This window comes from Raphanus sativus, chromosome 2 (genome assembly GCF_000801105.2).
Source record: "Raphanus sativus cultivar WK10039 chromosome 2, ASM80110v3, whole genome shotgun sequence".
NCBI classification, from domain to species: domain Eukaryota; kingdom Viridiplantae; phylum Streptophyta; class Magnoliopsida; order Brassicales; family Brassicaceae; genus Raphanus; species Raphanus sativus.
In genome coordinates this window covers 35089774-35114474 of record NC_079512.1, presented here as the reverse complement: position 1 = coordinate 35114474, position 24701 = coordinate 35089774, and the positions used below count along the sequence as shown (strand labels likewise).

General features: G+C 36.8%; 7 protein-coding genes, 4 non-coding genes and 1 pseudogene across 11 annotated transcripts; 7 read left to right on the top strand and 5 right to left on the bottom strand.

Moving 5' to 3' along the window:
* Positions 1–898: 898 nt before the first annotated feature.
* Positions 899–970, bottom strand: TRNAP-UGG (transfer RNA proline (anticodon UGG)). The gene has a single exon. It is a non-coding gene; the product is annotated as a tRNA-Pro (tRNA).
* A 95-nt stretch (positions 971–1065) lies between these two features.
* Positions 1066–2951, top strand: LOC108840234 (60S ribosomal protein L28-2). The gene is made up of 4 exons (XM_018613069.2): positions 1066–1147; positions 1256–1412; positions 1668–1831; positions 2647–2951. The coding sequence occupies exons 2-4, from the start codon at positions 1265–1267 to the stop codon at positions 2764–2766; spliced, it is 432 nt and encodes a 143-aa protein (XP_018468571.1). The 5' UTR covers positions 1066–1147; positions 1256–1264; the 3' UTR covers positions 2767–2951.
* LOC130508851 (small nucleolar RNA R24) lies at positions 1963–2058 on the top strand. The gene has a single exon (XR_008943037.1). It is a non-coding gene; the product is annotated as a small nucleolar RNA R24 (small nucleolar RNA).
* LOC130508846 (small nucleolar RNA R24) lies at positions 2161–2256 on the top strand. Its single transcript, XR_008943032.1, has one exon. It is a non-coding gene; the product is annotated as a small nucleolar RNA R24 (small nucleolar RNA).
* Positions 2314–2400, top strand: LOC130508852 (small nucleolar RNA R24; annotated as a pseudogene).
* LOC130508847 (small nucleolar RNA R24) lies at positions 2463–2559 on the top strand. Its single transcript, XR_008943033.1, has one exon. It is a non-coding gene; the product is annotated as a small nucleolar RNA R24 (small nucleolar RNA).
* A 217-nt stretch (positions 2952–3168) lies between the features above and the next one.
* LOC108841169 (uncharacterized) lies at positions 3169–4901 on the bottom strand. The gene is made up of 7 exons (XM_018613951.2): positions 4516–4901; positions 4280–4365; positions 4102–4180; positions 3946–4005; positions 3725–3846; positions 3546–3617; positions 3169–3423 (listed from the first exon to the last, which is right to left on the bottom strand). The coding sequence occupies exons 1-7, from the start codon at positions 4855–4857 to the stop codon at positions 3321–3323; spliced, it is 864 nt and encodes a 287-aa protein (XP_018469453.1). The 5' UTR covers positions 4858–4901; the 3' UTR covers positions 3169–3320.
* Positions 4902–5081: 180 nt separating this feature from the next.
* On the top strand, positions 5082–6027 carry LOC108841838 (40S ribosomal protein S30). Its single transcript, XM_018614608.2, has 3 exons — positions 5082–5214; positions 5308–5445; positions 5871–6027. The coding sequence occupies exons 1-3, from the start codon at positions 5211–5213 to the stop codon at positions 5915–5917; spliced, it is 189 nt and encodes a 62-aa protein (XP_018470110.1). The 5' UTR covers positions 5082–5210; the 3' UTR covers positions 5918–6027.
* Positions 6028–6166: 139 nt separating this feature from the next.
* On the bottom strand, positions 6167–12609 carry LOC108841831 (serine/threonine-protein kinase VPS15). The gene is made up of 11 exons (XM_018614600.2): positions 12119–12609; positions 11905–12027; positions 11760–11805; positions 11522–11682; positions 11170–11249; positions 10873–10978; positions 10429–10605; positions 7372–10347; positions 6912–7153; positions 6693–6792; positions 6167–6583 (listed from the first exon to the last, which is right to left on the bottom strand). Exons 1-11 carry the CDS (start codon positions 12389–12391, stop codon positions 6407–6409), a joined length of 4461 nt encoding a protein of 1486 aa, XP_018470102.2. The 5' UTR covers positions 12392–12609; the 3' UTR covers positions 6167–6406.
* Positions 12610–17629: 5020 nt separating this feature from the next.
* On the top strand, positions 17630–19025 carry LOC108840006 (uncharacterized). Its single transcript, XM_057003333.1, has 3 exons — positions 17630–17933; positions 18130–18153; positions 18510–19025. The coding sequence occupies exons 1-3, from the start codon at positions 17742–17744 to the stop codon at positions 18624–18626; spliced, it is 333 nt and encodes a 110-aa protein (XP_056859313.1). The 5' UTR covers positions 17630–17741; the 3' UTR covers positions 18627–19025.
* Positions 19026–19529: 504 nt separating this feature from the next.
* Positions 19530–20925, bottom strand: LOC108816873 (F-box/kelch-repeat protein At5g39560-like). The gene has a single exon (XM_018589435.2). The coding sequence runs from the start codon at positions 20830–20832 to the stop codon at positions 19627–19629; it is 1206 nt and encodes a 401-aa protein (XP_018444937.2). The 5' UTR covers positions 20833–20925; the 3' UTR covers positions 19530–19626.
* Positions 20926–21840: 915 nt separating this feature from the next.
* LOC108841517 (F-box/kelch-repeat protein At5g39560-like) lies at positions 21841–23216 on the bottom strand. The gene has a single exon (XM_018614278.2). The coding sequence runs from the start codon at positions 23127–23129 to the stop codon at positions 21936–21938; it is 1194 nt and encodes a 397-aa protein (XP_018469780.1). The 5' UTR covers positions 23130–23216; the 3' UTR covers positions 21841–21935.
* Positions 23217–24701: the final 1485 nt, after the last annotated feature.

Here is a 24701-nt window from a genome sequence, read left to right as displayed (position 1 = left end):
CAAATATTGTTTTCCTCACCCAGTAAAGTGAATCTATGTGAATTTTACAGATCAATCAAATCTTGAGAGTTTAGGAGATCTTGATTCTATGAGTTTCCTTTCTTCTGTCAGAAGTCAGAACCTTTGCAAACCTGTAGCATTTTACAGATTAAAGCCACTGTAACTATATAAAATAATTTTTTTAATGAAAAGAGAAGAGGTTAATAATTGTTTTCATTATAAAATTTATTTTAATAAAGCTTCACCAACTTGAACAAGACCTTCCATGTTCTCTTCTGTCGATAAGTCCAACGCGAAGGTCTAGTACATATGAAGGGAGCAGATACTACCCTGAAGCAGATAACAGCACGTGTTCAGACGTCAGATTATGCTGACGTTTCGTTCATCAGGTATATACTCCATAACTGTAAAGGTTTGACAGATGTGAGACTGGTGATGCATCAAGACACAGATCCTAGAGTAAGAGATTTATTGATCTCTGCGTGCACGATGAGTAACCAAAGAGTGAGATGGAGGTGGGGAACGTGGGCTGAAGGAGGTGAAGACATTTGGGTATCCAATGGCACCTAAGGAATAAAAGTTCAAGCCAGAATCTTGAATTTCTTCTGTATATACTTGTGATGAGGGTGATGGTCATGGTAACCAAGAATCCAGATTGATGTAATGCTGAAACTTAGTCAGGGTTTCATATAGAGCTTTGTATACAAATATAGATAGTAAGTGACCATGTAATAACTATAGCATTGCTGTGTATATAGTTGTGTTGTTGTTTGTTAATTTTCATATGATCGAGCTTAGTGTTCAGTTTTAAAGAGGATATACGCTGGATTAGAGAAGAAACCGGGGGAGAACAAAGAATAAACGAAAGTGATTAAAAGGAGAAAAACAATTAAAAAAAGGGGCGTTCCGAGAATCGAACTCGGGACCTCTCGCACCCAAAGCGAGAATCATACCACTAGACCAAACGCCCTTTGTTGAAACTTTGAACATAATTGTATTTGGCCTATATTATTACACAGAATTAAAACTAGGGCTTTGTAGTGAGAGTGTATATATATATATATATGTTAACTCATTGACATAACCTAACGCCGGCACAAATCTCGTTCTCTCTATTCCGCCGTAGACTAGTTCTTCAATTTGCAAGGTGAGCTTAACATCCATTTGTTCGTTCTCAGTACTCTTTATTCTCCGCTTGTTTGTTCTGTACTTAGATATCAATTTTGTATTTTATTATTGGAAAATTTTGGTGTAGGAGATCGAAATGGCAACAGTTCCAGGACAGCTGGTGTGGGAGATTGTGAAGAGAAACAACTGTTTCTTGGTGAAACAGTTCGGTAGAGGCAATGCTAAGGTTCAGTTCAGCAAGGAGAGCAACAACCTCTGCAACCTCAACTCTTACAAGCACTCTGGTAATGATGTGCCACTGTTTGTTTTTTTTCTTTCTAGATTTGTGTGAAACTATTGCTGGTCATAGTTAATCTGTGAGGTCAAATGTTGCGTAGTAACACAAGTCGCTGCCTTTTATGTAAATCAAAATGCTATTTAGTATATTAATAGCATCTTGAATTGGATGAGTATGTTAGTTTGATGCTAATCGGTTGCTTTGATATTTGTTTGTGTCTCCCATGTAAAAGTTTGGATCCTTTTTTTTTCTTTGATTTCAGGTTTGGCAAACAAGAAGACGGTGACCATTCAGCCAGCTGACAAGGAGCAAGGTGTTGTACTTGGAACCACCAAGACCAAGAAGCAAAACAAGCCTAAGCTCTCTGTTAACAAGTCTGTCCTCAAGAAGGAATTCCCGAGGATGGCCAAAGCTGTTGCGAACCAGGTATAACTCTCAGTTCTTCTTACAATCAATAAAATTGTTTTTATTCTGATGTGCACAATGTTTGGAAAATCTTGGGATTATATGTTCTTCTGTTGAATTCATACTTTAGGTTTCATTGTAGTTTGGTTTTATGAGCTGTGATGAGAAAGCTAACACGTAAGGAGAGAACTTCTTTGTGAAGTATCTCTTCAATGAAATATATTTGTTACGCTTGGCTTCTGAGCTAATCTCTTTGCTGTTAATGTCTACGTACCTGATTATATCTGCCTTTCTTTGACATAAATGTTCTAATGATTTGATACTTTAGGCTTCATTATAGTTTTATTTCATGAGCTGTGATGAGAAAGCTAACACGTAAGAAGGGAACTCCTTTGTGGGGTATCTCTTCTATGAAATATATTTGTTACGCTTGGCTTCTGAGCTTATCTCTTTGCTATTAATGTCTATGTACTGATAATGCTTTTTTTTTTTTTTTTTGAATTTTATCTGTGATGAGAAAGCTAACATATAAGGAGAACTAATGAAGTTCTTCAATGAAATATACTTGTTACGCTTGGCTTCTGAGCTAATAATATTATATAAGGCATAATCATACTTAGAATTTGAATTTAGTTTGATTGTATTACATATTCTATCAGTGATGAGAAAGCTAACACGTAAGAAGGGGGACTCCTTTGTGGGGTCTTTCTTCTATGAAATACATTTGTTACGCTTGGCTTCTGAGATATGTTCTTTCTTCTGTGCACCATTTCATATACTAGTCTTGTTTCCTTTGGCTACCAGTATTAACGGATTTATTGTCTACTGCTTTTCAGGTTGTGGACAACTACTACAGGCCTGATTTGAAGAAGGCAGCGCTTGCTAGGCTCAGCGTGATCAGCAAAGGCCTTAGAGTCGCCAAGTCTGGCCCCAAGAGGAGGAACAGACAGGCTTGAAGAATCCGCCGTTGAATGAATATTTTTCTTCTAAATAAGCTTGTTTTGAGAGTTTTAGACATTGTTTATAGGTTAAAGATTTTTCCTGAGCAGCTAAGAGTTTTGTTTGAACCACCTCCCTTGTCATCTTCTATTCACCAAATGAAGTTAAAACCATTATTATAGTGCTATCGGTTTAATCACGACTTAATTGTTTTCACTTGTTGCTCCATATAAATGCAAGTTTCAGACTTGTAGCCTTTACGGTTTGTCTCAAGACAGACAAGAAATAATTGCCATCCAAGCACATGCAAGTTTCAGACTTGTGGCCTTTATGTTTTGTCTTCAGACAGACAAGAAATAGTTGCCATCCACGCACATGCAAGTTTCAGACTTGTAGCCTTTATAGTTTGTCTTCAGACAGACAAGAAATAGTTGCCATCTGATCATATTAAACGTTATTGAAATTTGTCATAAAATGATACACTAAGGCCTAAGCATAGATTTTAATATAGCTAGACCATGTCATTTATATAGGTTTGTATTATTCTAATAAAAACAAAGGCAAGAGCATGCTAAATCTTGTGGACTCTGAAACCAGACTCCTCGGACGTCAAATTCTCCTTCCAGTTCTCAAACTCAGATCCACCAAACACAACTTTCTTGATCCCAACATAGCTGGACACAAACAAAAAACATTCAACATATTGCTCTTCCACACATTTGATACATATTATACATATACACGTGCATTCCAGAACCGTTTAAAAGTTACTAGGGAGAGATAGAACTGAACTCACTCTGAGCTGATTTGTGTCAATGCGTTTATCAGAACATCAAGAATCAACGGCTCCGAGGTCCCAATATCTAGCCTGTCGAAAAAACATCATTCACATTACAAGAGCAAACCATTAAACGCCAGAAAGAAACATCCGAACTCAAAAGCCACAAGACTTGAGGGTGGAGTAAGAGTTATCACCATATGCGAGCAACATTATCTTGAACCTCAAGATCTCCGATGTTATAGAATGTGGTTGGCTCGATATTAGCACCAAGGATAGCATCATAGTTTGGCCTTTTATCCACAGGCGCTTGCGATAACTAGCACCATTAATTGACAAAAGAGAAAGTAGCTTTAGGCTTATAATTAACAAGAAGAAAGTGAATTTAGATAAATGCTTTTGCTTTTTAGAGACATACTTGCATATTCATGGAATTGTATCCACCAAGTCGTCCAAGGATATGCCACGAACGGATAGTCTGCAAGATATTTTTAGCCATCATAAGAATGCAGGGACTGGTTAGTTATAAGGAATGGTAAGATTTTAGTTTTAAAGAAGAAAAAAGAAAGCTAACATCAGTGATCAAGGCAATGTCTTTATCCAGAGGAGCGTTGTGAAACTCCAACCACATGTATGAATTTGAATACTCGAACCTTACAAAGAGAGAGTCAAGGGCATCGAGAGAGTGAGTTAGCAATAGCATAGCATGATGGGAGTACATCAAATGTACAAGTAGCCAGCCAGCCACTCACTTGTTGAAAGTGACCTGCATGGAAGTAGCAGAGCCAGTCTTGGTATGGAGAATTTTGTTCCTCTTCTTCCTCAATCTCTCTTCCATCTACCACACCAATTTTCACAACAAGAATCAATACCAGCCCAAAAAGATCAAAAGACTGCTACTTTATAACCTCACATCTTGCAACACATTTACTATTAAAATAGATGAAAGATATATATATATATATATAATAAACTTTTCTTTTTGTACCTTCTTCTGAGCTTTCTCAGGGTTATCTAAACAATCTCCCAGAATGTCAGCAAACTCAGGATCTTTATCGTAATTGATATCCTCCTCCTTCTTCCTCCCTCTGTAACTTTCTCTCTTCCTCGACGTCAACCCATCTTCTTCTTCTTCTTCTTCATCCATTTCTATACCCAGACCATTTACTCGCGCTTTTACACTCCTCCTGTACCAATCCGCACGTACTCTTTGGATCTTAGGTACTTGAATCGTGCGCTCGAAATTGTGGAAGCAAATATTTGAGTGATTGTTGTAATTCGCCGAAGAAGAAGGCTGAAGAAGGTGAAGAGAGCACTGAAACCTTAGCATCCTTCTTCTCAGAGCCTGGACTGGAGCAAGTAGATTTGGGTTTTTGGAAGAGATGAGCTTATTACTACACTACACGAAGCTGACGTCACGTGTCGTGGATAACGATATAAAAGCCCACTGGGCCAATATGGCGTATCGAACAGCGGTTAAACACCAATTCAAATAATGGCGGGGAAGAAAGAACAAAACAAGTTAGGCCCATTAAGTATCACTAATGAGCCTTATTCGTATTAGATCGTCTTCATCGCTTAAATACCCATTCACATAAAGAAGAGAAGAAAACCCTAGTCCATCCCATCATCACACATTTTCCGGAGGGAGGTAGCGCCGTTTCAGCCGTCAGAACAACAACTATGGGTGAGTTCTCTTGAGCTGGTCCTGTCCGATATTATTTTCTGTTGCTGTTAAATGATGTTTTTGTCTTTGATTTGTTGTTGTGCCAATGATTAGGTAAGGTTCACGGTTCATTGGCCCGTGCCGGTAAGGTGAGAGGACAGACTCCTAAAGTGGCTAAGCAGGACAAGAAGAAGAAGCCACGTGGCCGTGCCCACAAACGTCTTCAACACAACCGCCGTTTCGTCACCGCCGGTAAAATCAATACTGTCCTTTTTTTTTTCTTCTACTTTGATTTATGACTCTGATTAAGGACAGTTAGTGTTAGTTGGCTTTGTGTCTGAATTCTTTATCGTGTGATTGAATTGATGTAATCGTTGCTGCTATTACTTGTTAGTTCTTGTTCTTAATTCAAGTAGTGTTTTAGTTTTGGTTACATATCTACAGTTCATAAGGTTATGTAGAGACTCAGACTAATGATTTTTTGAGACCTCCGCATTTGTGTATACTACTGTACATCGTGTCCATTTTCTAGACAATGTGCTTATGTACATTCATATTAGTTGTATTTGCATTTCGTTTTTCGTTTTATAGATTCCTCCATTTTTGGCATCCTATATAAGCAGTTGTCACTAAAACAAAGTGATTATTAAATATTGTTTTGATTTCGTGATTTGCAGTTGTTGGATTTGGCAAGAAGAGAGGACCAAACTCCTCTGAGAAATAGATGATGACCGCTTTGGAGTTTTGAAGTTTTGCGTGTTTTGTTTTAACATTTTTCTTGTTTGATGATGTGTAAGACCATGCTGTTTTCTCAATGAAATCGATTTTTGCTAATATTCTTTCCATTCAATAATTGCTTGGTAGCGTAATCTATAACCTCATAGCAATAGCAAAATATATGTTCCCCTTTCCATTCTAAATACATAATCTAATGTACCCTTCATAGAAAAATATGTAACATGGGATTTAGAAAAAGATAAAAGATGATAACTGGTGGATTTATCTTTTGGTTGAATTTATCATATGGTTGATTGGATTCAAACAAAGGAAAAAAATCTTTACAAATAGAAAACGAAAGCTACAAGATACAAAGCTAAAAGGTTTCTTCTAGCATATGATGTTACAATGAAAGAAAAAAAACGTTAAAGAGTACTATAAAGAAACACTATAACAACACTGTACAAACAAAGAAACCCATCACGGTTTTTCTTTTTTACTTCCAGACCTTTATCGCTCCATCTCTGCTGCTTGATATTAACAGTCTCTGGTTCAGCTTCACTGATGCAAGAGACTGAACTGAGTCACGGTGACATCCTGCTGTGTCTGTTGCAGCCGCTGCAAGTACTGCCTTTGCCGTCAGTTTGGTCGCCAGAGGCCGCCTCATTGTCTCCTGCCAAACACACAAGCACAGTTGCATCATAAAAGTTAGTCAAACGCTTAACAATAGTTTTACGATTAGTGTGTTGCGTCTTTATCAAAGATATAGTTAATCAACAGACCTGAACAAACTGCACTCCAGAGTTGGTTTTGAGTTCGTAGAAATCATCGTTTGCAACTCCCTTCAAACTCGGACCACAGATACAGTAACTTCTCTCAGGGCTATGTTTGGTTCAGAAAACAAGAAATTGCGTCAGTTTTTTTTTGTTTATTTATCCACAAGAAGCGTGACAAAAACGTTTGATTATAAGAACACAAGTTGAAGTTTTAGATTTAAGCACCTGGAGTAATCCCAACGCCGAATCTTCAAGTCAGTACCACCTGTTAACAAGTCGCCTCCGGGCAAAGGAAGCAACGAGCGGATACCAGGAAGACGAGGAGGAGGCTCGTTCAACTCTTCAATTCTATACTTTGAGCTCATGTTATGGCGAGTATTCGTCTTGGGATTTGCCTTACTGCCTGGTAGCTTCCATTGAAAGTCGGAAACATTCGTCTCATTTTCATAGTTGGCTACTCTCCACACCTACAGAATCAGCTCATTTATAAGTCTCTAACTCAATGATATGGTCTAATCTTATCAAAGCTGAAACCTTAATCACTATCTAAATTTGTTCCGGTCCCTACAAGTTTCTATTTAAATTTGCAAGATCCCAGTAGAAAAGGATGGGATGGGTCATATCTTGATAAGATTCAATAGCTCAAAAGTCAAGGAGCAATAAAAATTGGTTAAAACAACATTACCTGTTGACAGCTACCTCCATCTGCATTCCAGAGTGAAACTTCATTGAAACCAGCAGCAACATAAATAAAAGGTCTCATCGTAGTGGACAGCGAGACGCTTGGAGGAAGAAAGCAGAGGCACATCTTCTCTATGGGGCATATTACAGGGTATTGCCATGAATTTACAGGAACACGAAACCTCAGATCCCAAAGAGTTAGTACTCCCCTTGAAGACCCAGACACAAACCAATTCCCGCATGGGCTTGTAACCAAAGAAGACACGTATCCTTCTTCAGGGTTTGCTTTCAGTGTCCATGCATCTATATCTGATCTTGTATCCCAAAGATGAATCCCACAGTTCTGGGTACTATACATTACCATAGGGCCAGATAAGCTTTCAGAGGTGTAATTTAAAAGAGAAACCAAGGCGCCTTCTTTAACATCCTTCTTTTTGATATCAACAATGCCTGAATACTTCTCCACTACGTTCCCCAAGCCTCTTGAGATATGGTCAATGGAAAACATATGCAACACACCATCGGAGGCTCCAACTACAACTTGAGTTGAGTTCCTAAGCATTGTTGTGCACATCCCTCTGCTTCCCTCGAGATGATATGTTAGCCTTGACCTAAACGAGATGTCCTTTTCCAGCTTTCTTGAGTCCCACACCTTCACCGTGGAATCATCTGATGCACTGACAAAGAAGCTATGATCGCTTGAAGGGGCAATGTCGTTGACCGCAGAGCGGTGCTCCTGCAGATGAGCAACTAATACCCCACGAGGCTTCCAACCTGAATCCGGAACCGATGTCCTTGACGGAGATGGTTCTCCTACGAGATCGGATATTGAAGATGCATCTTCTGATGTTACAGAAGCACTTTTCGAGGAGCTGGATACACCCAGGTCTTGAAATTTGCTGATGACTGAGGACATTTGCTCATTTTCTCTGCTTTCTGGCTCATGTACCACTCTGTAAAATTGTTTAGGGTTGGTACCAACATGGAATGATCCAGAAACTAGTTTAGGCACTGGAACCGAACTAGCCAAGTTAAATGACTTGCTCATGGAATCCATCCATGGTACTGACAACGAACTCATGCCCAGAGAGTTCATCTGCAGTGAAGACTCAGAAGCCACAGGAGGATTCATAGCTACTCGTTTGTCCATGTTAAACGAATAGAGAGGTATTCCCTCTGGTTCAGTTAAGTTATTCAAACCAGACATATATGGTGCCATCAACCCAGAGAACTGTAACTTCTCCGGATTCAAGTGATCACGATGCTCAACTGTGTTAGAAGCATTCGGTCTTGGGTTTCTAGGGATTCTCAGTTTAGCATCTTTTTCTGCGTACTTTCCTTGAACTTCTTGTTGCTGCGATGCATTCATAATCGGTTTTTTCCCTTCCACACTTTTCTTCTGTTCTAACAAGTTCATGTTCCCAGTATCCTTGCTAAAAAAATCATTATTTTTCCAGTCTTTGGACTGAGGTGAAGTACTGTACCATATCTTCCGCTGTTTTTCGGCGATTTCTGGTTTCCTGGCAGTTTCCAAGATATGGTAAACTACTTCCCTTGTGACTGGGGGCTTTAGGCATGAAAACAAACCTTCCTCCGAAGCAATTGATGCAGGAAGTCTACTGAGAAAGGGGCGTATTACTGGGGCAATAAAAGCAAAAGAGTCGACAGCACCCAAGAATTCACTGCAGGCAGCGATGAAAGTGACGACTGCTTTCCTTACCCATTGAGATGGATAGCACAGCAAAGGATAAACACACTCTATCATTTGGAGGAGAGCTCTCTTCCGCAAGAAGCTACTCTTGCATAGTATGGATAAGCAATCCAACGCATTGACAATGACAGCCTCTGTCTGATCGCTTAAAGCTTGATCAATATAAGGCAAGAGATATTCCTCCACACTTCTCTGACCGACAAAGAAGCATACATAGACAATTTTCTCAAAGAATACAGATCTTAGCTGTTCATCTCTGTCGTTAAGAAAGGCAGGGAGGATGGGCAGTAAAAAGTCATTACTCTGCCTCTGACCAAAGAAAAAGCAGAGCTCCCCTATGTCCTGAAGAAGTGCTCTTCTAACATTCGGAGTCTGTTTTGGACCCATAACAAGCTCCTGAACAACTTCAGCAATAGTTTTCCTAAGCTGAGCAAGCTGTGCGTCGCCATTTGCCTTTTGCAACTCACTAGCAGGTGTACTGGAGATCTGCGGCGAAGTTGATTCATTAAGAACCCCAACGTTGCTCAACTGGAAAGAATGTATCAAGAATCCATAAGCAGTAAGAGCAAGTTTTGCAATATTGCTGGCATAACATATCCTCACACTCTCTTCTGGATCATCAGGAAGCATGGAGAGCATCGGAAATATATACTCCGGGAATATCTTCGCATCACTGGGAGGGAAATCTCGGACAAGCGGCAGAATGTCACATAGAGTTTCCATGGCAGCACACCGCACAATTGCTGTTGTATCAGAAAGCAGGGAAACAACATACGGAAGTACACGTTGTAAGCGATCTTCATCATCAATATACAGAGAGCAGGACCTCAACAAAAGTATGGCTTCCCTCCTCAAATGAGGCAACTTGATATTGCGGATGCAAGAACAAAGCATAGATGCGATCAGAACCATTCCCTCACATCTCATGTTAACCTCTACCGGTAGAAAAGGCGTTCCATAAGTGTCAGAACGGCTATCATAGAGAGACATCAGTGTACCCAAATCGTCCATTGTTATCTTTTTCAAGAAAGGATGTCGATTTTTCTTGAGGGCATCAGAAATAGAGTAAAGTGTCTCGTCCTTGGAGTTTACAGTATCCCTTATCAAGTCCTTCGACGTGTTCAGTTTCTGATTTGCGAAAGTTTCTTGTACCTTGCTTGCGTTCACTGCATTTGAAGGTAAAGGAGAATCAACACCGATCTCATCACCTGGCTTATTTTCCATCATCTTCTTAAGTATTTCTTCAAATATGCCCTGGCAAGTTGCTACCTAAAAAAATGAAGTAAAAATCATATGAAGCATATTGATGCAAAAATGTGTAAGTTCTCTACAGAAAATGGTGGCGATTACCCTCATATCTGAAGGAAGTGGATTCCAACAACAGTACAAAGTGTGCAGAAATGGTGAGAAGTAGTTTGGAAAAATAACTCCAACATAATTTTGTAGGTAGTTTTCAGCTGATAGGCGTGCTTCGGGTTCTAATTGAATCATATGAAGAATCATCTTGCGAATTCCCGGATCAGGAATCTGAATCCAATTAGAAAAAAAAAAAAAAGAGAAAGACAAACAAAGATGATTAGAAATAGAGGTAGTACAATCAGCCCAAAAAATTCCAGCTCAGAACCACTAAAGTCTCAAGTCCCATGTACCACTCAGAAGGAAGGTGAAAAGAATTTTATTTAAACATCAATAGAAGCAACGTGAAAGGTCGCTAAAAAGAAAAGAAAAAATGGAGAGGGAAAGATTATGATACCAATACAGAGAAAATGAAAAGGAAGATGCATTAGAAAATACCTTTTCAAGGTGTTGGCTAGGATCATGTTGTCCTCTGCGATAAGCGAGAAGCTGAGCCAGTTCAAATAGTGGCTGACCCTCAAGGAAAAGCTCTGCTATCACACACCTGAAGCATTGATATGAAACTATTACAATATATTATCAACTCAAATATACAACGTGCTAATGTAAGAATACTTTTTCCCAGCTTGAAAAAGTATATGCTTGAACCAATAGGAGCCTCTTTATAATGCCATAATACGAAAAAGATTGGAGCAGAGAGAGAGTGATGTAAAACAAGATGGTATATAGTCTCACCCAACAGCAAATATATCCATGGATGGCTTTAGTGGAGCATCTTGTGCAACTTTTGTCTCACCTCCATGCTCATAGAATCTCTGTAATTAAACAACAGTCTGTTTAAAAATGGGAAAAAAACATAGAAACCTGACCAACAATAAAGGGTGGCTTTGTTGTGATGGCTCTGCCACCACTTATTAGTACTTGTATAGAAAAAAAGTCAACCGTAGTGAGCATGGAGAAAGTGCTTGAAACAGAAGAGAAATAAGTACAGAATAACAATTTTCTCAGCAGAGGGGGTACAGAACAATATGACAGATGAACATCGATCAAATCAATGTAATAAACTTTGATAATGGTTGTATAGTACCTCTGGAGCCAGATAACAAAGTCTCTGTCCCCTTGTGTCATAAAAGAAGGAAAAGTCTGAAGGATCATCATAAGGAATGTAGGTAGGTTTGAAGGACGCAAAATCAGCAAGGTAAAGCCAGTTCCAGGAAGTGACCAAAACGTTCTCGCACTTGATATCACCTAAAAACAATTCAAATAATCAGAATTTACTTAACGATCATGAGACTCATATGCTCTCAAGACTATCAAAACCTTACCATGACATATACCCTTCTCATGGCACTGCTTCACAGCAAGAAGCAACTGCAGAATCAAAAACAAAAGTTCAGTAAACAGAATGCTTCCAAAAAAAAAAAAAACTAAATGCCTCAAATAGAGTAGTGCAAGAAGAGAGAAGAAGACCTGAAACGCCAACCATTTCTTCTCCACAAGACTGAGGAAAGGCCGAGTACTTAACCGATCATGAAGATTACTGAAAAAGTACTGCCTCACTAGATAAGCCGCTTTATCAGTCTCTTGCCAAAACTACAAAACAAACAATCAAATCAACCAATTTGCATCAAAGCTATCACCTTTTTTGAAAACCAAGACAGAGCCATCTCAGACTCAAACGAACCTGGAAAGGCCAGACGTGAGGATGCTCGAGAGACAAAAACACATCCTTTATCTTGACGAGACGCCGCTCGTACTCCCTGAGATCGATCGAGTCGCCGCGCTTGAAATAGACCTTGACGAGCACCAAACCTTCGTCGTGCTTGCAGAGGATCGACTTGAAGAATCTCCCTCGGCCCAGAACCTCCTTGAGGACGAGGTTGTAAGAGGAAGGCAAGTCGTGGAGGTAGTACTCCGTCGCCGACACTTGCGTCGTTCTAGCGATTTTGTTCCCCATCGGGAACAAACAAAAAAAGACTTTTTTTTTTTTTAATTTGAAATCGAATTGTTATTATTCCTTGGATTGGGTGTAGAACATTCAGCTTTTGGGTTTTTAGATGATTGGACTCTCTGTTGGTTCCGGCGGGAGAGAGAGGAAGAGAGAGAGAGAGAGAGAGAATCGGTCTCCGGTGTGTCGGAGGAAAGCAGTCGGAAGGAAGTGATTTTACGCTTTGATTTGCTTCTCAGGGATTTTTTTTTATAAGATGAGTTTGAGTTTTGTCGCTTCGACACGTTTCCTTTTTTTAATTCGTTAGACAAACACTATTTACTATAAACTTTATTGATCAAAAAAATTACTATAAACTATTTTATTTTATTTTATTTTATGAATTCGGTCAGATTTTTCATCTTTTTGAAGTTTTATTTTTATCAAAATTAGTGGTTGCCAACAAAGATATATTTTTGGATTACTATTGATTAATGAGGAAACTTTCTGTTTTCTAACAAAACTAGCCACATTGACTAATCGCATGATCTTCAGTTTTAACGATCTAAGAAAATCATACTTTATTAGAGAGAGCAAATTAATCGTTTTTTTCCTTTTTATTAATTATTTGCTTTCTTAAATCTAAACTATATATGGAACTTTTAGATAGAAAATTGTAAACTATAAAGGCTTTGCAAACAAATTTAAGAAAGTTTTGTAGATTTTGTTGATGCAGAAATCGTATAGATTTCCAATAATAATAGCTGAGGATGTTTAAGGCGAGCCCTTAATCGATTTTTCGCCCTCTCGGTGACTCTCGTCTACGTCTCTATGGCTCTCGTTGCATGAGAGAGAGAGATGTATAATCAGTTGGCTATATCTTCATCATCATCTTCTCCTTCTTCGTACTATGAATCTTTGAAGATTTTGGAAGTTGATGTCCAACACGTGAACACTCTGTAATGAGATTGAAGAAGCTAAGTTGCTTGAGTATTAGAGAAGTAGTTATAGTTATACAGTATTTAGACTTGTATATGTTGATGATATCTTAATTGCTAGTAGTAGTAATGATGCTATTGCGGAGTTGAAGAGTTTGTTGAGTAGGGAGTTTAAGGTCAAAGATTTGGGCACTCCTAAGTTCTTTCTTGGCATTGAGATTGCACGCAACTCTTCGGGTATTGCGATCTGTCAAAGAAAGTATGTTCTTGATATCCTTGCTGACATGGGAATGCTGGCCTCCAAGCCTAGTACCATACCGATGGATCCTTCGGTGCATCTCAGTCAGACAATGGGTACATTGCTGGAGAATGCGACTTCTTATCGTGCTTTGATTGGTCGACTACTGTACCTGACCATCACACGACCGGATATCACCTTTGCTGTGAATCGGTTGAGCCAATTTCTCTCTGTTCCAACTGATGTTCACATGCAAGTTGCTCACAAAATCCTCAGGTATCTCAAGACTAACCCTGGCCAAGGACTTTTCTATGCTGCTGATACAGAGATCTGTTTGAACGCCTTCTCTGATGATGATTGGGCTACCTGTCCCGATACGAGACGTTCAGTTACTGGCATGTGTGCTTATATTGGCAAGTCTTTGGTTAGTTGGAAGTCTAAGAAGCAGGATATTGTGAGCTGAAGTAGCACAGAAGCAGAGTATAGAGGAATGGCGTTGGCGACTTGCGAACTTCTTTGGCTTCAACAGTTGCTTACTGCCTTGCGTATTCGTGTCTCAGCACCTGCGAAGCTCTTCTGTGATAGCAAATCAGCTCTCCACATTGCGACTAACCCCGTCTTCCACGAGCGCACCAAACATGTGGAGGTTGATTGCCATACTACTCGTGATCAGGTCAAGCTTGGCTTTCTCAAGGTTCTTCATGTTCCTACTCAGAACCAGCATGCTGATATTCTCACTAAGTCACTTCATCCTGGTCCCTTCTACTCTCTCCTTTGGCGTATGTCGATATCAAGCCTCTTCTCCACAGCATCAACTCCACGCTTGGATCTTCGGCTTGAGGGGGGCGTATTAGAGAAGTAGTTATAGTTATACAGTATTTAGACTTGTAAACGTGTACATAATACGAGTTAGTATATATACTGAGATACTGTACAGTTACATTTTACACTTAATGAGAAAGACTTTAATATTGAGTAATGAGATTGTGACCAATGTTCGATTAGATTAGATTGCATAAGGGTTGTACAAATAACTAGAGGTTTGGTTAGAGCTTATAGGATGTATTTTTAAGTGTTACTGTTGCCAAGAAGTGAAGTTTACAATGTTGAGTTCATGATTAAACCCCATGCTGATCAAGGTACACCGATTTCTTATTCTCTCTAAACCCCATGTAAAGTGTTTCAAACATGCAATGTTTATTTTTTCTAATTTTTATTATATTTTTTTGTTACAGCTCTGAATAGAATCCCAAGATTTCTGTGGTAGACCTAGACTGGAAGCTGGTTAGTACTTAGTCTATACCTAGGCATGGAGATGTAGGTTATCTTTCATATAACATTTGCTAGGCAGTGTTATTTTTCGACTTTTGTAACACCATTTAAGGGAAAAAGGTCTTGTTCAAGTTGGTGAAGCTTTATTGAAGAAAATGTTTCTCGTGTCAATCTCGAAACTGGGCCATTACGAACCCATCTCTGATCACGTAACCAGCGAAGAAGCTCTCAAAAGGTTAATAATTGTTTTCAGTATAAAACTTTGTATAGTTATTCAAACCGTTCCAGACTTGTTAAAATCAAAAGGTAGTTTCAAAGTGTTTGCAGTTGCAGTTGGATAAAAAAAATAATATTGATATTTAAAAGCTAATCAAATATGAATTTTTGGTCAAATGTTAAATTTGATGTGTGACTCTGAACAATATGTAAGCTTAAAAAATAAAATAAAAAATATGTTCAATAGCCTAAAGAAATAAAAGGTGCCAATATAGAAAGCATGTTCTTGCTCTGCTAACTTAAGCATTCTAGTCATACACCATGTGTTTATATACTAAACTCTTATTTATCCATATTTTTCTAGAAAATCATATGTTTATGTAGTTGTGTAATTTACACATTTGTTATTGAAGAAAAATCAACTCGTTGTTTATTGATATTTTTTATATGACTGACATAATTTATAACTTAACATATTTTCTTTGAGTTTTTCAACTTGTACATTTATTACTTCTAAGTTTGTTTGAGTTGTATTGTCCAGAGATGAATGATACACTTCTTCACATCAACTGGTATTAGTTCTGTATTGTTTACTATATATCATTGAACAGTTTATTATAAACAAAGCTCTCTTTCGATTTTCCGATTTAAAAAAAAAAATAGATTCTAAAATAAGAGTGAATTAGATTTTGACTAACGTTTTCAAATGGTGAGATTATTTATGTTGTCAAAACTTAATTTTAAATATATATGAATACATGTTTGTTTTCAATACTGATAGTTTTTAAAGTTTTGAAACTAGCTACATTTATAATTACGTTGATTGATTTTGTCATTAAAATTGGACCAAAAAAGTGGAATTATATTCAATAAAATTAGTTAAAAGTGAAGATGATCACATCAGTTTCAAATTCAGATCACATGTCTGTTGCGCAAGCTCCACCATCATAGCTTCGTTGAAGAATGTGTGTGGTATCTCAAGTCGGTCTCAAGTTCAAATGATTCGAACGCCTTAACAATGTAAGCTGGAGTAACAGCCTGAGAAACATCTGGCCCGCGAAAAGATTCAGCTTCCGGCCCGCGAAGAGATTCAGCTTGAAGCCCATGAAGAGAATCCGCTTCCAGCCCACGAGGATGAGGAGACGCCTCCTCTGGCCCACGAGGATGAGGAGATTATGCCGCCTCCGCCGCAGCCGAATCAGGGAGCTTTGGAAGCCTATCTCAACATGCTGGAGAGGAACCGAGCAATCCTGAGTAGACAGGTTCCTCCAGTTAAAGACAAGGGCCTCCACTTTACTGAATTGGCTGCGAACATTTCTGCCAGATTCACTGCAGATGGGGACATAGTCCAGTAGACGCTGAGAGATTTAGATAATATCCAACTTGTTGTTGGTGTTGTTAGAAGAACATATGATTTTTTTTGGTTGAACATTTGATATCAATATTATTAAAAGAGAATAAATCCTAAAAAAAAACTATCTATGAAAGGTTGTTGGATCTTCTCACTAGAAATGTTATATTTTGTATTAACTTGATTAATTAATCCCATTTAATTCTGTCAATATTTATACCAAAGATTTGTGAACAGATTTTGTGCTCATTAGCAGAAAATAATACAGTAGCATTGATTTCAAATACCGAATAAAAAGATAAGCATAGATATAGTTTATGTTGTCAGCAATTTTGTATCATTAACAGTAACAACAAATAAAATTGCAAAATCCTTATACGACATATCAGTGGCTATGATGATCATTTGTCCAACCCAACATAAGTACTGATTTACAACATTTATTAACATATTATTTTGGACCAAAATTTTGTATACACATGATGCAAATAGTTATGCAAAACATATTGTATTTATAACAAAATTTTCTGAAAATATATTTCTAAAAATCTAAAATTTTACTTGAAATTTGAAACTTGAAACTTGAAACAATTACCTGAAAACCCAAACATGAAACTTAAAAGAATATTCGTGACACCGAAAACATATTTGAAACTGCAAAATATACATAATATACATAAAACATGATAAGTACTTAGGAATCCGTTTGGATCTCGGTAAAATCCAAACTCGAACCAAGACTGCGGATCTGAAAAATACTTAATAGATATTGTTTCCTAGACTTGGAGCTGAACTAAACATATACATTCTGGCCGGTTTCAATTCAGTTTTTAAATACAAATAAAATGTATAGACTTAAGAGAGAGTACGTGATAACGTACATACAAAATTTCAAATAAATTAATTCTTCAGTTATATAATTTTAAACAAATTTATGCTTTGATATAATACGACTTGGTAAAATAATATAAACAATCTCAAAATACCAATAATATCAAACTTTGTTTATCATAAATAAAAAAAATTCATAAATTATATATTTTTAACAAATTTTCTTATTCCATATAATATAATTTTATAACATAATAATTTACAAAATCTCAAATACTAATTTTTATCAGAATTTATTTATAACCCAAAAAATCCGTGCTTTCTACCTAGTGTTGGTGTAACAGAGTAGGGACTTTTGTGGAGGTTTTAAACATTTGATACATTCAGCTCATTTGGTACAGAGTAGAGAGAGCTTGTTCCCTAATTTTCTTTTGACATATTCATCATTTTCTTACAACCACATAACAAACAAAGTAGAACCTTTGACTGTTCATTTTCTTAGACCAAAAAAAAACTACTGTGTTTGTGTAAGGCATGAAGCAATCGGGTTGCACAATCTTCATCCAAATTTCACTCTGTCTCATTGTCTATGTGTCTCTGCATTTGAGTCACCAATCTTTGTCCTCCAGCAACGACGGTGACAATGCCGGAGCTCTAGATCTCCATTTCATCTCCTTCTCCGGAGGTTTCAGGCCTCTTCACCGTCAAACTCGTCTTCTCCAATTGGTGGGTGTGTGTTGAATCTGTAGTTATCAAATGCATTGGTTTTGGTAAACAAAGTTTGGTTCTTTATAGAATTTCTAGCCTCTCCAGATTGAAAAATCGAGTCTTTTTTTTTAAGTAGATCACACTTAGTATTGCTAACAACGAATCTCAGCTTGTTGGATATAGATTAACAAGTTTTGATTTTTTCTTATTGCAGGCCTTGCAAATCTCACTGTTACAGGTTAGATCTCCATTCTTCTGACCTTGATTTGATTTTGTTTAGTGTCAAGTTGTAAACATGGTCTGATAGTTTTATCAAGGATCTTTTTTATTCCAAAGTCTTTTACCTTTCTGATGTGTGAGTCTAGGTTTCCTAGATTATTTTGAGAACTCAAGTTTTGATGAATTAGAAACGCTATTAGTTATCTCAATTGTAGCTTCATTAAACAGAACAGGCTAGTCACTTAGTCATAGGTATCTGTGATCAGACTCGGACAAGTTCCATATCTCTTGTTTTTATGTATAAGCTATTGCTCTTGTATTCTCTCCTGTGAAGTAGAAGTAGTATGTTCCATCTCTGACTTGTGTTGTGAACAGATTGTGGAGGTGATGATCCAGAGCTTAAACAAGAAATGGAGAAGCAGTTTGTGGACCTTGAGACGGAGGAGCTTAAGCTGCAAGAAGCAGTTGCTGATGAGCATAGCCGTCATATGAATGTTACCCTCGCGGAAGCTAAGAGAGTTGCGTCTCATTACCAAAAGGAAGCTGAGAAATGCAACGCCGCCACTGAGATCTGTGAATCAGCTAAGGAGAGAGCTGAAGCTTTGTTGATTAAGGAGAGGAAGATCACTGCTTTTTGAGAGAAGAGAGCTCGGCAATCAGGTTGGGAAGGTGAGTAAAAACTGATTGCCCACTTCTCATGTCTACCCTCAAGTGTTTGAGTCTGAGAAACCGATTTTTTTCTGCAACTTAGCTCCAGGAAAAGTCCTTATCTTCCACGTTTCTACATATATGTAGTCTTTTGTTTTTGACTTTGGATCTGAATGTAGTTAAAGAATGGCTTGGCCTTGTATTGACTTTCTCTTCAAATATATAAATGTCCATTTTTATCTACCTTTAGATCTACCATTAAAAGAAACAGATCTAGGTTCCTACACTCCATGTGGGTTGTAGAAAAAAAAAGATAGCTTTACGACTTTGGTTCTAGATTCAACTGATCTCTATGCTCTATTATTCTGTGAGTTTCTCTCCTAGTGTAGGACTTGTGCTCTTTTCTGCAACGTAAGGAATTGCATTAAATTTGTATCTCTCCAGGCACAGAGATTGATAAATTATCTTACTTTAAATGGAAAGTTCGGTGATGAAGAGAGGACACAATCAAGAGTATACAGATAACTTGTCAGAAGGCTCAGTACACAAATTAAAGGCAAAATTCTTTTCAAATAGTGTGCCTTCTACCGTACTATATGATTTTTTTAAATCATGTTCAGTTTTTTTCATATTATTCATAATATCAATTTTCTAAAAAGAATCACTATACTGTAACATGAAAACACATATATTAATAATAACTAATGCCTATAACAGGTTAAGTGCTTGTGATGATGCTCACTTGACTTAATTGTAAACTTGTACGTGAAAAGAGAGGCCTCCTCAAAGAACAAAAACATCGATCATGTTGGAAGCAAAAGGAACACAAACTCATACCCAGACATCAAACCGAAGCAGTTAAACAATGAAAGCTTTCAAATGTTTCAACAGGAAAAGTAAGCACATCGACACACTCAACCTTGCCCCACACCTCACGTCCATTGCATCTTGATTCTAAACAAATCTTTGCATACCAAATCTTGTTTCCCATGCAAAGATCGGAATCTGGACGCCACATAACTAAAAGCTTCCCACCATAGTTAGCCAATTCAAACTCATTCCCACTTTTTAAATGCTCACGCAATTTATCCAAGCCCTTGATCTCTCTCCACTCTCTACCTTCAATCTCAGAGGTTGACCACATTAAGTACCCCGAGTCAGTGAAACAGTATATTACATTCTCCATCTCATCACACCAACACTCAATAGAGTCGGTCACGAAGCTCGTATACTCACTTACAAGTTTCCACGTACCATATTTCGGATCATAAGTGTAGTCCTTACCATCTGTAGCCAAGTAAATTTTTCCTTCAAACACATTAACTACAGTACAATATGCATGTCGTAACTCGTCGTCCATGTCATCAGGGCCAGGACCAGGCAAGGCAGTCCAGGACTGAGTCCTTATGTCAAATACCTCAACCCAGTTGCTAGAGTAGGCGTCAATATCGCAACCTCCCATTACATATATTTTCTCATTGAGTAAAGCTGTAGACGCATCCTCCCTAGCCACGGTCATGTTAGGTCCATCACGCCAAGTGTGACTCTTACAATCAAGCATCCGAACAGATGAAGACGTCTCCCCGTCGGGTCCGCCGATTATGTAGATTTCCGAACCAACTGTTTCGCTGATGCAATGAGGTGGGGGAGGAGAATGGGAAGAAGAGAATGGTGTCGGAACAACCGAGTTTCCACTTGAGTCGGGCTTAAACTTAGTCTTCCCTCTCCGTTTGGTTCGTTTGTTTCTTTTTTTATTAGGGTTTGTCCACAGACTAAACCAGCTCGCACATGGTTGATTAGGCAGCTGTAAGCAAACATAGACGCATGTTTCATTCACTCCGATTTGAGATCTCGTCTTGTAGATTTCCAGAGAAGATAAGAGAGAGTGGAAACTCTTGGATACGAGAGAGAGCCGCGGGTAATCCCATCTCGAGACACGGGCAAGAATGTTCTCTGCGATTTCATCTGGAAGTGAGGAGAACGATGTCGACGGTGGCTCAGAAATCGTTTTCTTCCTCTTTTGAGGTTGCTCAACTTCTTGGGAGATCATGATCAGCCGAAGTTGAAGTAGAGCTTGTGGATCGGGGAGGCAATGTGATAAATATAGCTAGGGTTTACTAAACACGTTTAGGTCTTTAGAAAAGTTAACGCCTAAAGACCTTTTACTCTAACAAAAATCAATTAGCAAAAAAATTGATAATTAAGAACTTATATACGAAATATTAATACTACTTACAAGTGTATATCATACGATTTGCGCATACACTAAAACCTATATAAATTAATAATGTTAGGAGTTAAATTTTTTATTAATTTATAGAGATATTAATTTACCAAAATTACTTTTTAGATTTTTTTATTTATGAAATATTTTATTTATAAAATAAGAAAATATTTTATTTACCGTATATAACACTATTTACATTTGAAAATTTAGACTTTCATATTTTAGTTATATTATATGGTGTATATTTTTTATGTTCATAGAATTTTTATGTGGGTTTCGATACAATTTTACTAAATATTATCAAATAATCGAAATGTTAAAAAAATAGAGGTATTTTCTTTGCAAATATAAAATTAAAAATATAATATTTAGTTTGTACTTATAAAAAATATGTATATATTATTAATTTATGATTTTAATGGGAGTATATATTTACAAAGGATTTTAAAAAATATTATTATCTTATTATTTTATCGATTTATGTCATATTTTACATCGGCTCAAATTGAGACTCACGAAATTTATTAATTTATAGAGATTATTAATTTATCGAATATTAATTTATAAAGGTTCTACTATATATTGGCCATGTGATGTGTCCCCAATAAATAACTTATGTCAATAAAGTACCCAAAAGGCAAAATTCTTTTCAAAGATTGCCTTCAACTGTAATTTTTTTTTGTTTACACATGATAAGTTTTTCATATATTCTTAACAGAAATTAAACACATAAATGTCAATTCATTAAAAAGAATTACTCTACTATAACGCGAAAACACATATATTAGTAATAATAATCCCTATAACAGGTTAAGTGCTTATGATGATGCTCACTTGACTTGTAAACTTGAACGTGAAAAGAGAGGCATCCTCAAAGAACAAAACAACATGTTGGAAGCAAAAGGAACACAAACTCATACCAGACATCAAACAGAAGCAGTTAAACAACAAAATCTTTTATATGTTTCAACAGGAAAGGTAAGCATATCGACACACTCAACCTTACCCCACACCTCACGTCCATTGCCTCTTGATTCTAAACAAATCTTTGCATACCAGATCTTGTTTCTCATGCAAAGATCGGAATGTAGACACCACATAACTAAAAGCTTCCCACCATAGTTAGCCATTTCAAACTCATTCCCACTTTTTAAATGCTCACGCAATTTATCCAAGCCCTTGATCTCTCTCCACTCTCTACCTTCAATCTCAGTGGTCGACCACATTAAATACCCCAATTCAGTGCAACAGTATAATACATTCTCCATCTCACACCAAGCCTCAACGGAGTTGGAAAAGAATAAATTCGATCTCTCTCTTACAAGTTTCCACGTACCATCTTTCGGCTCGTAAGTGTAGTACTTTCCAATTGTTTCCACGTAAATTTTTCCTTTGCACACATTAACTATAATAAAATAATATGCACGGCGTAACTCTTCGTCCGCATCAGGGCCAGGACCCGGCAAGGCTGTCCAAGACTGAGTCCTTACGTCAAATACCTCAATCCAGTTTGTAGAGTAGGCGTCAATGTCGCAACCTCCAATTACATATATTTTCCCATCATGTAAAGCTGTATACGCATCATCCCTAGCCACGGTCATATTAGGGCCATCACGCCAAGTGTGATTCCGACAATCAAGGATCCGGACAGATGAAGACGGCTCCCCGTCGGGTCCGCCGATTATGTAGATTTCCGAACCAACTGTTGTTGCAATGTAACGAGGGAAGGGAGGAGAATGGAAAGAAGAGAAAGGTGTCGGAACAACCGAGTTTCCACTTGAATCCCGTTTAAACGTGGTCTTTCCTCTCCGTTTTGTTCTTTTATTTGGTTCCGTCCATAGACTAAACCAGCTCGCACATGATTGATTAGGCAGCTTTAAGCAAACATAGAAGCATGTTTCATTGACTCCGATTTCTGATCGCGTCTTGTATATTTCAAGAGGAGATAACAGAGAACGGAAGCTCTTGGAGACCAGAGAGAGTCGAGGGTAAGCCCATCTCGAGACACGGGCGAGAATGTTCTCTACTATTTCAGGTGGAAGTGACGAGAACAATGTCGACGGTGGCTCAGGAATGGTTTTCTTCCTCTTTTCGGTTGGTTCAACTTCTTGGGAGATCATGATCGGCCGAACTTGGCTGTGGAGAGGAGATATGATAAATACAGCTAGGGTTTACTAACCACGTTTAGGTCTTCAGAAAAGTTACTTTGTATTCTAAGAACATCAATTATTGATAATAATTGTTTTTTTTTTTGGTCATCTATCTATTGATAATAATTGTTTAAGTTGTAACTTTGGGTTTAAAGCCCATACTAGAGCTTGACCCGCACACCCGTGCGGGTTTTAATTTTGATTTTTAAAAAACTGATATTTATTTTTCATAATTAATATCATATATTTTAGATGTGTCATTATATAACTGAATGTATATTGGGTATTTGAATATTTTAGGTTCTTATACATCATAATCGAATTCGAACCATAGCGGATAATATAATTACTTTTGGTCATTTAATAATTTTTAGGTTATTTTAGTTTAAATTAAAAATATCTAAATCGAATTGGGTAATATAATTATTTTTGATAAAAATATTTGAAATTTTACATATATTAGTTATTTGGATATTTTTAGGTTCCAATACATCAGAATTGAATTCAGTTGGACCAAAAGGATCCAATTCAAAAGTCACCAAACAAATTTATAATACTCGAACGAAGCCTAATTTTAAAACTCAAAAATATAATACCTGAAAAAATGATTCATATTTGAATGGGTATCCGAAAGACCATATTGTTAACTGTATATTATTATATTTACCTGAATAATTAAAAAGAGTAAAACTACTATTTTAGTGGTATTGAGGCGTTTTAGTTTAAAAGTCATGTGTTTTTTCACATATTTATAAATAAATATTGATTTTATATAAATGTTAGTAGATATTTTATAATTTAAATTTATTAAATATTTTTATTATGAAAATTTTAAATACAATATTTTTATAATTTATATTGAGTAATTTTATTTTTGTTTTGAATCGTCAACCGTTTTATTATGATTTTTAAAATATGACATGCCCAACTGCAAAAATATACTTTATATATATTTTTCATGGACCAAAATTTAAATGCATGACAAAAATGTTATATATACTATTTAAAATTTGGTGCTATATACTTAATTTATATCCTTCAGCATTTAACATATTCGATTTTATTGGGATATTATTTATATGAAATATAAATAAAATAAAATATTTACAGATTTATATTCGAGTAGCATTAACTTTGTTTCTAACTTAGCCGAAGGAACATCAAATCGAAGAGTTTAGGATCTCGATTCTCAATTTTCATCATGCGAAACATTTTCTTTGGATTGTCATATTATTTGTGAATGGTTGTTTGTTAATGATTGTGTTAACGAAAATTTATATTTAATTGATTGCATAGAGTATCAAAATATGGTAAATTTATTGGTTACCTAAATTATAGGAAGCAGTATTTTTAATTTTAATTAAATAAGGAAAATACAATAAATACTTAACATTAGATTTATTAATTAATTCAGTGGCATAGAACTGTAAATATTGTGCAAGTTTAAGGGTTAGTATTAATTTGTACTTCAGTTTTAATAGATTAGATGTCATCACTACAAACTCTCACTCACACTTCTTATTATAACACATAACTTATTAG

What these genes read in the sequence shown, in the direction of transcription:
- LOC108840234 (XM_018613069.2), top strand. Translation starts at nt 1,265, where the DNA reads ATGGCAACAGTTCCAGGACAGCTGGTGTGGGAGATTGTGAAGAGAAAC. An exon ending in CAACTCTTACAAGCACTCTG is followed by an intron (nt 1,413 to 1,667) that starts GTAATGATGTGC and finishes CTTTGATTTCAG; the next exon opens with GTTTGGCAAACAAGAAGACG. An exon ending in CCAAAGCTGTTGCGAACCAG is followed by an intron (nt 1,832 to 2,646) that starts GTATAACTCTCA and finishes ACTGCTTTTCAG; the next exon opens with GTTGTGGACAACTACTACAG.
- LOC108841831 (XM_018614600.2), bottom strand. Translation starts at nt 12,391, where the DNA reads ATGGGGAACAAAATCGCTAGAACGACGCAAGTGTCGGCGACGGAGTAC. An exon ending in TGAGAAGGGTATATGTCATG is followed by an intron (nt 11,683 to 11,759) that starts GTAAGGTTTTGA and finishes AATTGTTTTTAG; the next exon opens with GTGATATCAAGTGCGAGAAC. An exon ending in TTTGTTATCTGGCTCCAGAG is followed by an intron (nt 11,250 to 11,521) that starts GTACTATACAAC and finishes GTTTAATTACAG; the next exon opens with AGATTCTATGAGCATGGAGG.
- LOC108840006 (XM_057003333.1), top strand. Translation starts at nt 17,742, where the DNA reads ATGAAGCAATCGGGTTGCACAATCTTCATCCAAATTTCACTCTGTCTC. An exon ending in AAACTCGTCTTCTCCAATTG is followed by an intron (nt 17,934 to 18,129) that starts GTGGGTGTGTGT and finishes TTCTTATTGCAG; the next exon opens with GCCTTGCAAATCTCACTGTT. An exon ending in TGCAAATCTCACTGTTACAG is followed by an intron (nt 18,154 to 18,509) that starts GTTAGATCTCCA and finishes TGTTGTGAACAG; the next exon opens with ATTGTGGAGGTGATGATCCA.
- LOC108841838 (XM_018614608.2), top strand. An exon ending in CCGCCGTTTCGTCACCGCCG is followed by an intron (nt 5,446 to 5,870) that starts GTAAAATCAATA and finishes CGTGATTTGCAG; the next exon opens with TTGTTGGATTTGGCAAGAAG.
- LOC108841517 (XM_018614278.2), bottom strand. Translation starts at nt 23,129, where the DNA reads ATGATCTCCCAAGAAGTTGAACCAACCGAAAAGAGGAAGAAAACCATT.
- LOC108841169 (XM_018613951.2), bottom strand. Translation starts at nt 4,857, where the DNA reads ATGCTAAGGTTTCAGTGCTCTCTTCACCTTCTTCAGCCTTCTTCTTCG. An exon ending in CTGAGAAAGCTCAGAAGAAG is followed by an intron (nt 4,366 to 4,515) that starts GTACAAAAAGAA and finishes TTGGTGTGGTAG; the next exon opens with ATGGAAGAGAGATTGAGGAA. An exon ending in ATGCAGGTCACTTTCAACAA is followed by an intron (nt 4,181 to 4,279) that starts GTGAGTGGCTGG and finishes TCTCTTTGTAAG; the next exon opens with GTTCGAGTATTCAAATTCAT.
- LOC108816873 (XM_018589435.2), bottom strand. Translation starts at nt 20,832, where the DNA reads ATGATCTCCCAAGAAGTTGAGCAACCTCAAAAGAGGAAGAAAACGATT.